Source organism: Myxocyprinus asiaticus, chromosome 39 (genome assembly GCF_019703515.2).
Source record: "Myxocyprinus asiaticus isolate MX2 ecotype Aquarium Trade chromosome 39, UBuf_Myxa_2, whole genome shotgun sequence".
Taxonomy (NCBI): domain Eukaryota; kingdom Metazoa; phylum Chordata; class Actinopteri; order Cypriniformes; family Catostomidae; genus Myxocyprinus; species Myxocyprinus asiaticus.
In genome coordinates, this window is record NC_059382.1 from 23,284,069 (window position 1) to 23,296,616 (window position 12,548).

At 38.9% G+C, this 12,548-nt stretch overlaps 1 protein-coding gene across 2 annotated transcripts in view; it reads left to right on the forward strand.

The window, feature by feature from the left end:
• LOC127430151 (zinc finger and BTB domain-containing protein 16-A-like) overlaps positions 1–12,548 on the forward strand; it is an 87,889-nt gene that overhangs the window by 13,704 nt on the left and 61,637 nt on the right. For both annotated transcript variants that reach the window (XM_051679684.1, XM_051679682.1), the window contains one exon: positions 10,538–10,635. In XM_051679684.1, coding sequence (XP_051535644.1) covers positions 10,538–10,635 — 98 coding nt within the window. The remainder of the gene's footprint in view (positions 1–10,537; positions 10,636–12,548) is intronic.

Sequence of the window (12,548 nt, forward strand, 5' to 3'; positions counted from 1 at the left end):
GTAATAGATTTGTAAAGATAGCTATAGTGATAGATCATGAATCTATTGAAAGATTATCATGACATTGATCAGGATACACAGTAAAGAAGGGCCCAGAGAATACATATTCATCCCATTAATGGTTAACCCAGCCTTCAGTGAATATATGCTTTCAGAGAGCGTTGCACTGGTCAAGCTTCATTAGTGCTTCAAGCCCTTCCTGTCCCTCAAGACTATGGCCACCAGTGATCTTTAAACCTCTGTCATTTCAACGGACCTCAGGAATCCAGTTTGTCAAGACTTTAAGCCCTCTTGTATCTTTTCACCCCAATGCCTGCTATCAGGCAAAGACAGGACTCTTTCAGCCCTTATCGTGGCTATATGGGTCAACTTTTTAGGGTCGGGTCAAACTTCTGACCTTTGGCGCCCTGAGGGTGTTTTTTCTTCTCTTTCTCACATTGTGCTTGTGTTCAAACCCTCTTTTGTGTGTTTGAGTGTGTGCGCACCTGTTTTCGTAGTACTGCTCGTAGCCTTTGGGGTTGGGTGACTTATTGATCAGTGATGTGGAGATTCAGCTGAAAATGGTGACTTTAGTCCCAGTTCCTAAACTCCAGTGTAATATGCCTTGCAAAACCTTTGATCTCATTGGCTCTGCCACATGTTTTGCTGTCTGCGTGTTTGTAACACAAGGTCAGGATCAAAGTAAAAAGTTGGTGTAATCTTTGCTTGATGGCCGATAGCCTTCATGGCTCTCAGTGGTTGCAGGGTCCCTGAGGAAAAGAGGCAAAGTCTGTGAGGTGTATTCCAGCCCTTTTACCTGAGAGTGTTTATTGTTGCCACCTCACTAATGGGTTTGTTGTAATACTGCACATGATGAAGTTAGTTACATAGGGATTGATACATGTTGAATGTGAGCTTGCAGAGTTAAAGACCGCATAAAACAATGGGTCGCAACCCAAATATGTACAGGTATGTTCTGATACGGTCATGGACAGCTGGGAAAACACAATGCTAAATGCAAATAATAAAATGCAACTAACTGTAATAGTGCATAATTATGATTGCAAATTAAATAGGCTATTTGGCTTTTAAAATGGAGAAAACACTTCCCTTATCTTTTGTTGTTAATGTCAAAGGCTGTGCATCCAATTACACTCTGGTATTTTAGTGCAAATTAATTTTTCATATCATAATTAGTCAGATGCCAACCCGTATAAGTTGCTTGAAAAACCCTCATACTGGAAAGAAATTAACACAATTATGCACTGTAAAAGAAAAACAACACAGAAAACATTTAATATGAGTTTGCTTACAATGATGACATGTTTTGTGCCATCCACAATAAGTTAATTATGAGTTAATTTTAGTACTGTGTTGGGTCATCATTCGATGGCCAATGTAAAATATGGATTAAGAAGCAAAACCAGTTGAGAGCCACCAGTATAAAAGATAACATTCAAAGTATTTGTTTTAAAGTGGGACTTTGAATGGTGATGTTCTTACATAAATAAGAAATGGGAAATGGACTGTTGATCACTTGGTGCCACTACTGCTAAAGTTGCTTATCAGTATTCTTACAGAATATCAGAGTATTTGTAGGAAATAATGTTTGTAGGAAATAAAAGGTGATCAGTCTAAAATCTTTGTGATGAATTGCCGCATTTTAATCAATACCTCATAGAAGATACTCCAGGACTCTGAATGAACCCTAAAATGTTTGATGTTTAAAGATTAGAACAGTATTTTTGCTTAAAGGTCAGGGATTCAGTTTACTATCAGACCAATGAGTCAAATCTGAGTATCACTTTGCGTAAAAATATTAATGGTTACTGAAGGGCTGGCATGGTCCTTGTTTGTGCAGTGTACAGTCATTTCGATATTGCGTAAAACACATGACCTTACCTGGAAAAATAATTTCAACAGAATAAGAACCTATTTTTTTAAAAAGTATTCAAAGCTAAGTGTGCTATCAATACATTTACACTGTTTGTTTCAACATCCTGACCAGCCCAACACAGAATATTGGCCAATTCCCATGAGTTTGGGTCTGAACTGTCTGTCGACCAATCGATGGCCAAGAGGAGTGTTCGGGAATTTTTTTTTTTTTTTTTTTGCAATTCCTTGTGGAAGCATTAGTGGCACAGAAATTACACACTTTAGCTTTACATTTTTTTTATTTTTTATTTTTTTTATTTTTTTTTGTACAGTATGTACTATCCAAAATTTTAGTAAATCATCCACTATATCGATCTCACTGTTGTTATGGTCCTAATCAACATCCAAGGCAAAGATTTTATGCTGTACATGCAGCGTGTGCCATGTTTTGTCTAAGCAATCATCACTATTGACGTTACTTGTACTTAGGGATTTGAACAAATCACAAACCCTAAGTTTTAAATTTAGGTATGTAATTTGGCCGATGTTTTGCTTCTGAAATCGGCCCGTGCTTACCGAAAATCATATCACTGCCCCCCAGTGGAAATGTTTTTCAACGTATGGGCTCGTGTGAGGTTCAGTTTCCGAAAGAAATGTTCACAGAGTGACGGCGAGTTGTTTTTAGTTGTAAATAAGATGATACAGTCTTTTCTCCAACCCTAAACCTAGCTGTCATTGGAGTAAACTTTTTATTTTAGAGCGAAAATGCAATCACACTCACCATTTAGATTGTGATTATTTAGATTATCTTCCTGGTTTCCATGGTATGTCTTGGAGGTAGCTTATGCAACGTGCTATCAGATGCGCTAGAGGGAAAATATGTTGATTTCTTTAGTTATTGTATTTCCAAGGTATTAGCATTTTTGACCTACTGTGGTAATGCAGTTGTTTTCAGGACATTTACCATAGCATAGATTTTTGGAAAAGTACTATGACAGCTAGGTAAATACCATGGTACTGTTATGGAAACCCAGACTCGATGATGGTGTTTGAATCCAAAGGCAGGTATTTATTGAACAAACACAAACAGGGAAACAGGTGAGTAACAGATGTGCAGAATTGAGCTGGTGTGATGAACAGAAACCTGATGACAGTCCGTGTTGATGCAGGGAGTGATTATCCTTGAGGTGACACACACAAAATTTGAAGTAGATGTTGGAGAGGAAATTTGGAGAGATTGCTGGAATGACGTTGGAGTGGAACTTGGAGAATAACGGGAGAACAGGTAAGTCGCAGGTAAGTGAGTCTGTATTCAAAGGGAGACCAGACATCGAGTGAGGAGTGAGTGGAGCTTATGTAGTGGAGCTTATTGATGTGGTGATGGAAGGCAGGTGCAGGTGATTAGTATTCGGGAGAGAGGGAAGGTTGTGTGTGTGTGGCGGGAGAGTCAGGTGAATCTATGACATTACCCCCCCCCCCACAGACTGCTCCAGAAGGATGTACCTCCTGCCGACCCCATCCACGAGGAGCTGGATGGTTTGGGTGAGTGTCGTGGAAGTTGGTGAGTAGGGTCAGGTCCAGGATGTCATCTCGAGGTATCCATGATCTTTCTTCAGGACCGTAGCCTTCCCAATCCATGAGGTACCCGAGACGACCCCTGTGGCGCCGGGAGTCCAGGATGTCTCTGACTGCGTAGAAAGGTTCGTCTTCCAGAATTAGTGGCTGGGGGGGGGGGGGGGTTCGTCAGCCGGACCAGGTTCTGAGGAGTGAGGGGAGAGAGACGGGTGGTGAGGTTTCAAAAGGGAGATGTGGAATGTAGGATGAATGCGATATTGAGGTGGAAGTTGGTGTTGGTATGTGACTGGGTTTATTTGTCTAGTGATGGTGAAGGGACCAATGTAATGGGGACTTAGCTGTTTGCAAGGGAGGCGCAGCCTGTTGTCCCTCGTGAAGAGCCACACCTTCTGCCCGGGCTGGTAAACTGGAGTTGAAGATCTCCGGGCATTGGCGTGGCTCTTCTGGCGGTGCACAGCCCGTTGCAGGTGGTGGTTAGCCAAGTCCCAGACCCTCTCACTCTCTCTAAACCAATGGTTGACAGATGGGACATCAGACGATTCTCTGGACCACAGAAAGAGAGGAGGTTAGTAGCTGAGAATGCACTGAAATGGAGTGAGGTTGGTGGAAGGCTGACGCAGGGAGTTCTCTGCGTACTCGGCCCAGGACAGGAAGTGACTCCAATGGTTCTGGCGGCGATGACAGAAGGTTCTGAGAAATCGGCCTATCGCCTGGATTTTCCTTTCCATCTGCCCGTTACTCTACGGATGGCATCCAGAGGAGAGGCTGATGGTCACACCCATGATAGAGAAGAAGGCTGTCCAGACTCTTGCAATGAACTGGGGACCTCTGTCAGAGACGATGTCCTCGGGGATCCCATAATTACGGAATTCATGGTTAAATAGGGTTTCGGCAGTTTCTAAGGTGGTACTAAGACCCTTGAGGGGGAACCAGCTTAAAGGCTTTGGAGAATCGGTCCACTGTCACTAAAATGCAGGTGAATCCTTCAGAGGATGACAAATCAGTGATAAAGTCAACTCCTAGGTGTGACAAAGGTCGACGTGGTACGGGCAGTGGAAGGATTTTGCCAGCTGGTAGTTGTCGAGGGGTTCTAGACATGGTGCTGGACATTCCTGGACAAACGTTCTGACATCTCTGTCCATACGTGGCCACCAGAACCGGTCCTGGATGAGCGAGAGGTTCCTATTGGTCCCAGGGTGGCCAGTGCCCAAAGAGGAGTGTACGGAGTCAGTGAGTGGCAGACGTTGGGAAGTGGGTACATAAGTCCTTTTGGCGGGGCAGCCCGGCAGAGCAGGTTCAGTGGCGGCGGCTTCTGTGATGCTATCGTCCAGGGACCACTGGATGGGGCTTACTATGACATGTGGAGGAAGTATGGTGTCAGGTTCCTCCGTGTATTCCTCCGGAGAGAAGAGACAGGAAAGAGTATCCGCTTTGAAGTTCTTGACTCCTGGACAATAGGAGATAGTGAAGTTGAAGCATGTAAAGAAGAGGGCCCATCGTGCCTAGCGATGCAGGGAGTGATTATCCTTGAGGTGACGCACACAATTTGAAGTAGATGTTGGAGAGGAAACTTGGAGAGATCGCTGGAATGACGTTGGAGAGGAAACTTGGAGAGATCGCTGGAATGACATTGGAGTGGAACTTGGAGAATAATGGGAGAACAAGTAAGTCACATGTAAGTGAGTCTGTATTCCAAGGGAGACCAGACATCGAGTGAGTAGTGAGTGGGGCTTATGTAGTGGAGCTTATTGACGTGGTGATGGAAGGCAGGTGCAGGTGATTAGTACTCAGGAGAGAGGGAAGGTTGTGTGTGTGTGGCGGGAGAATCAGGTGAATCCGTGATAGGTACATGAATATGGTCATCATTCATTACCATGGTATGTATTGAAATACCATCTGATTCAACTATCACTGTACCTTAGTAACACCACATTCATTTTTGTATGGGTTCTGCCTACCATATCTTGTTTGATGAAATGGAAATTTGTTTGTGGGATTGTGAGAGGTATTTCTGTTTTCTCATTCATTAATCATACCATTTTCTCACACTGCTTTGGGGAAGGCTTCCTTTAAAGCAGCCTCATTGGTAATGTGGCAGTGCTCTAGTATCCGATTGCACACATCAGCCCATGAATTGCTCTCTCAGTGGGAAAGGTACTCGAGCAGCTCAGCCCTGGACTCCCATTAATCAAAGCCACTTCCAGTGGCCCACTCCAGAAACACAGACGCTTGCCCTGTCTCAAACAGACAGCTCAACAATTTGTCTCCTTAGAGAAAGTTGACATTTTAATGCCTGCATTTTAATAGGAATGTATAACACCAGCCAGTGGAGACAAATGGACCATAATCTTTACAGATCTGTTTTTCTCCTCTAACCTCATCTGAACTTTTTTTGTGCAGAGCACACGTACTTAAATCAACCAGAAGTTTAAGATTTAAAGGAATAGTTCACCCAAAAATGAAAATTATGTCAACATTAACTCACCCTCATGTTGTTCCAAACCTTCCAAAGTTTATTTTTTCTGTGGAACACAAGAAGAGATATTAGCCAGAATGACAGCCTCAGTCACCATTCACTTTCATTGTATGAAAAAAGATGATATGAATGTGAACGGTGACTGAGGCTGTCAGTCTCTAACCTTCTGCTTTTGTGTTTCAGGAAAAAAAGAATGTCATGTGTTTGGAACAACATAAGGATGAGTAAATGAAGACAGATTGTTATTTTTAGGTGTACTGTCCCTTTAAATAAATGAATTTGTCCTTTCAGAGGTGCACATTTCATGTTTAATGTTGATTTAGTTATCTAACTTCAGGATTATTTAATATTCTTTTGTTACTGTCCCTTTATGCATATTAATGTCAGATATTGGCGTGTAAAGTAGCATCTTTTAAATAATGCAGCGAGTTGTCATGATGTGCTGTGCCTGTGTCCATTTGGATTTCCTTTGACAATGACAGTTTGTTTTGACTCGGATAGCAACGAATAGTATTGATTTTCCACTCATTGTTCCATTTACCAGGTATTTCTCTGCCTCACAGATCAGTGTTGTTCAATTGTTTGTATCTTTCAGTTGGACAGAACAGGCAGGATTAACTTAAGCATTTCTAAAAAGTGCTGTGTTATTGAGGAATCAAATTGTAATATTGATTATTATTTGCAAGTCACATACTTTGCTTAAATGAAACACACAGATTATATGCTATAATCTGATTAGGCAAATTGGAGGACAAATTAAAATGTACTCACCCTCATGTTGTTCCAAACCAGTCAGACTTTCTTTCTGATGAGAAACATGATGATGTTAGGCAAAATGTCTGATAGCCTTGTCAGTTATTTTCCCTGTTAGGTAAGTACCGTTTACTTTCATTGTATAGAAAAAGATCAGCGGCAACATTTTGTAACTATAAATGTCCACTTTTACTTTTACTTTCACTTTCACAATCTTTTTTTTTTTTTTTTTTTTGACAATTCGCATTCTTCATGCATATCAACACCTACTGGGCAGGGAGGAGAGTTAACTATGAAAAAGCACTTAAATATTGATATGTTTCTCACTCACACCTATTATATCACTACTGAAGACGGATTTAACCACTGGAGTTGTATGGATTACTTTTATGTTGCCTTTATGTGCTTTTTTGAACTTCAAAGTTCTGGCCACCATTCAGTTACATTGAATGGTCCAATGGAGCTGTGATATTTCTATAAAAATCTTTGTTTATATTCAGCAGAACAAAGAAAGTCATACACATCTGGGATGGATTGAGGGTGAGTAAATGATGAGAGAACTGTCATCTTTAGGTGAACTATTCCTTTAAGCTGTATTATTATATGACCTAAATTTGAGTCATTTAATTGAAATTATTCAGTCGAAACAAAATTTTAAAATCTGCAAATCTGAGTTAAGACTACTTGCATCTAGTTACCTTAACTTAATAGTTAAGTGCATAGTATATGATCACCAAGTTAAGTGAACTTAATTGCACAAGTTTTGGAGATGCCATTACTCAATTCAAAATGAGTTTACTCAATCAATTGAGTAGAGTCCACATATTAGGGTTTTCAGTGTACTGTTAAAAAAAAGCTTAGTTGGTGTGCTGTGCCATGTTTTATAGTGTTTTATTGCAGTGTTTCCAAAGCTTATCTACACTTTAATGTGTCATTTTCAACCCAAAGGCAGTATACATTGAAGATAATACCAGTATTCCTCCAAACAAACATATCAATCTGTTGATAATGTCTCTGCACTGCCAACAGCACTGCTCAGCATGTCCACTGCAGTTGAGTGGATATTTTTTATGGGAGGCTGGGCGCTGTCAGGCGCTCTATTTCAAACCTAGTGTTGTGGCTGTGAATGGGGGACTACACAGCAAATGCTTCAGATTGTGAAATGCAGCTATACGCAAACAGAACACACATTCCATGTCTGTACCCACAACCAAAGGTCACATGACCCTGAGTAAATATTAACAATAAACTACATGACCGTCCTCAAGGCTGTTCACTCAGTCTGCAATGTTCTTTAAAGGTGAAGTGTTTCACGCACCAGTAGTGGCATCAAATGTAATTGCAAAAATAATGGCTGTTATCAAACAGGTTTTCCGAACATTCCTCCCATCTACCATGGGTCGGGCACAGAGATAGTTCTGCCCTAAAGTTATGCTATTTTTGAGCCATTGTTGCATACATTCTGCCTAACATCTCCTTTGGGTTCCACGGCAGAAAGAAAGTCATTGTGGGGAATGTTACTCACAACATAAGGGTGAGTTAAATGATGACAGAATTTTTATTTTGGGGTGAATTATACCTTTAATATTTTTACCATGACTCTGTGTTTGTGAAAGCTCACATAAATAGCTTTAGTTAAGGTGAAATAATAAGCCCATGTTCATAACAAGTGTTTATTTCTGCCAGCGCACTGGTTGACGAGTAGTGATAATTAAGGTTGTAGGAATAAAGGTTATGTCTGTGCCGGGCTCGGTCGGCTGCTCGTTGATGCAGCGCACGCTCTGGCTGTATGTCTGTGTGTGTGTGGCTGGAATTCACATGAAAGGACTTGGGCGAGGGAAGGGAGCGGGTGTGGGTGGGGGATGAGTCTTTGATATGTACAGTGTGACTCAGTTAAACATACCGATCTGCCATGGTATTTCAGGAGCATTTAATACATTTTAATTTAAACAAATATTTAGAGCGAGAGGACACATTAAAAGGACAAAGGACTATTGGCACTGGTTTGATTTTTGACACATGGTGTTCTACATTCTGGGTCATTCTCGCTGTAGTTACTTCATTGAAATGGATGGTATATATTTGTTCAGGCTCTATGTGTATCCTCTCTCTGGCATGTGTGTAGAATATGTGAAGAATATCATATCATTAAAATAAACTATGAGCCAGAGACGCAGTCATGTTTAGAATCTCATGAGAGGTTTATTTAGCTGCATTCCTAAATAAAACTACATATTTTAACATTAAAGGAATATTTCACACAAAAACAAAAAATACTCATCCTCATGTTGTTCTATACCAGTACAATTTACTTTCTTCCATAGAACACAAAAGGAGATATTTTTAAGTATGTTCAAGCTGCTCTTTTTCATACAATGAAGGCATATAGTGGTGAGTGGATCTCAAGCTTCAAAAAGGACAAAAAACATTATAAAAATAGTCCAGATTTTCATTGAGTAAATGATGACAGAATTTTCATTTTTGGGTGGACTGCCAATCACTATAGACATTTAATAATAATTACACAATTAAGATATAAATATGTAGTGGTTATTTAGCTTGTTGATTTTAGCTTGATGCTGTAGATTACAACATTTAAAGAGCTCAAAAGTAAATAAATGAATGGGTGTTTCTTCAACTTTGGGTACTTTTAGCGTTGCGGACTTCTGGAGAGTAAAGTCTCATTAAAACATTTTTCACACTCTCACTAGTTTTTTCTAGTGTATATATATATATATATATATATATATATATATATATATACTAACAATATCCTACAGTGCATGTACATGCATCACAGATTTGGGTCATTTTTGTCATTTCTTCTGAAAGTCATAAAAATTCCCACTACAGTGTCATATCCACCGTATCTCAAATTCTGTATTGTGTTTAATAGAATTCCGTGGTGGAAAATTATAGTGATGGAAATTATATTTTTAACATTTTTGAAATAAAATGTTTGACTTCCTTGTCTTTCTAGGGGTAATTTCATTGCAAATATTTTATGTATCCTAAATACAAGTAAATTTATTTTCACACTTTCCGCATAAATTGGCAAAACTACAGCTTGATTGGAAATGACACCCAATTAAGATATTCTGCTTATATATATTTACCTTGAATTTTCTCTGTTTTCTTTAAACAACAATTGCATGATCTTCACTGACATTTGTCACCTTGGTTAACCAGTACACTAACATTTGAAAAAACTATATCATGGCCAAAATTGTTGGAACTGGTGGAAATGACATCACAACTGTGGGATTTTTTTTATTTTTATTTTTATTGATAGAAATCATTTTCACAAAATAAATATTGAAATGGTTTATATTTATTTCACTCTTTGCTTAGCTTGTCGTAGTTTTAAACGTAATAATTTGTATTTTTATCATTTTCATAGTTCAATTTTGGGTCTGGGACAAGAATAAAGCAATCAAGTCTATATATAAAAGGCTAATCTAAATACAAAATGATGAATGCTTGGTAAAACATTTCCAGTTGAGTTTTAATGTGACTTCCATGTAAAAAAAAAAAAAAAAAAAAAGTTAAAATTGGTTTGTTTTAATAAAAACCAACCCCTGGGACCCAAAGTTGAAGAAACACCCTAATATGAATAAAAAAATATGACAGAAAAACCATATATGGTATTGAACTGGTGAACACTAAATTTAATGCCTTTTTGCACAGAGAGTCAAACATTATTTGTTACATTTTACATTGAGGCCAGTTTGGCCTCAAGAAAATGTCCAAGTCTTTAGCTCTCTCTTGGTCAAAGTGTTTTGTTACCGTATCATGATGGCAACAGAGAGACTGTTGTACCTTGATAGTGCTCATGTATCAAACGGCAGCTTGATCTTACAATATGCTTTGCATCCACAGGAAGTTGCACGGTGGAGTGAAGACCTTTGGCTGTGAGTTCTGCGGAAAACAGTTCTTGGACAGTTTAAGACTGAGGATGCACATACTGTCTCATTCAGGTAAATCACACTCATAAATACTGGAATCACACACAGTAATAACCATAATGAGAATAAAATATAGAAAACAGTGCGATTGAATACTGATACAGCTGGTACATGACCCTGGGTTCCCTTGGTTATGGAAAGTCTAGAAACACCAGGGAATTGCAATATAATTTTATATAATATCAGTGAATCTTAATAAAACGTCACATTTCTCAGAAAATGTAAGTAAAAATGTCAAATTTCTGCAGTGAATATATATTTTTCCTAGTAGTTATATTTATTGTTTATCTTGTAGAGATATTTCATCAGCTAAACATTGCTCTTGTTTGGAGTAAAACTTGCCTGTAAGCCATAGTGATGCAGATTTGTGAGCGAATTATTCTTTGAGTTGGCTCTTTGCAATGAATTATTTGAGCTGATTCTCAAATAGGTCTATATGATTCATTAGTGAATCAGTTTAAATCAAAATTATTTTTAAAAGTCCTTATTCAGTAATCACAAACGACTGGAAAAGTCATGAAAATTCATTGGTCAGAAAGTTAACCCTGATGGTCACTCTTGGGAAATAAGTATCAGCCCCGTCACCCTGTGTTAACCTGCTGTAGCAGGTAGAGCATTGCACTTCAGTTGGAGGCCCACCTATGTACTGTTTCAATGACGCAGTGTTTGATTATCCCCATCCTCCTACTTCCCTTTCCACTCTCAACTGTGTCTCAGCTGTTGCATTTCAGGCCTGGCTGAGATCCAGTCTAGGTAGTTTGCCATGTTATTAGTACAGTATGTACAGTGAATCTTTGCCAGCTAATTTTTTTGCAATGTAATGAAGAGGATTAGGACAGAAAGCTGCTCAAGGGAGTGGACAGCTCCAGTCGTTTTTACACATTCAGACCCATAATTAAACGAGCATGGTGAAATGATTGCCGTTACATCTTACATAAGTGTTTGGTATTGTTTAGCACGATGTGCTCTATTAAAACAACCACAAACTTTTCCCTTCAGATTTTGGTTATCGAAAGGGTCAGTTACATAACTGTAGACATAAAGCAGACCCAGACTACAAAATAAGATTTAGCAAGAGATTCTGTGTTTTTTTTCTTACTGTATGTTGTCCAACTGTCAGTCTCTGTTTTTCACTCTAGCTCCTTTTTTTTTTTTTTTTTTTTTACTCTTTCTACTCACTTTTTTTAGTCTTTGCTTTAGACAGGCAGAACTTATTAGCATGGTTCACCTCAAAACATAAATTTGGTCATAATATATTCACCCTCATGTTGTTCCAAACCCGTATGACTTTCTTTCTTCCATGGAACACAAAAGGAGATGTTAAGTCTCACTTTCACTGTATCTTTTTTCCATGCAATGAAAGCCTTTTTTTCATACAGTACCTGCATTTTTGCTAAATGTTTTTTTTTTTTTTTTTTACGTGGCTCGCTGAACGTATTGCAGCAGTTTCCTGGTTAAATGAACACTAGAAGCTCTAAAACAATGACTTTAATTCCCTGTCACACAAATCATGAGTAAAACATAAACACCTACTTTTCGCCCTGTTTCTCACACAATGCTGTCTTATAACATCCTAACACTTTTACTAGTGTGACTTATAAGGCGATACATTTTAACATTTGCATTACATAACCTAAAATGTACTACATTTTACAAGCTTGTTTGAGCGCGATCAAATTGCACAGTACCTCAACTAATTTAGCATTGCACTTGCAATGCAAAAGACCGGGGTACGAGTCCTATACAGCATGCATGGTGACACGTAAGCCAAATGAGTCATAGAAGCATCACAGAATGATGTGGTTGCTTCAGCAATTGCAATTTTCATCTCACATTTGCATTTATGACACAATCGGTTAGGTTTAGGTTTAAGGTTTAGGGTAGGGAGGTAGGCTTTGTTGATTTAAAACTCAGTAGAGCATTAA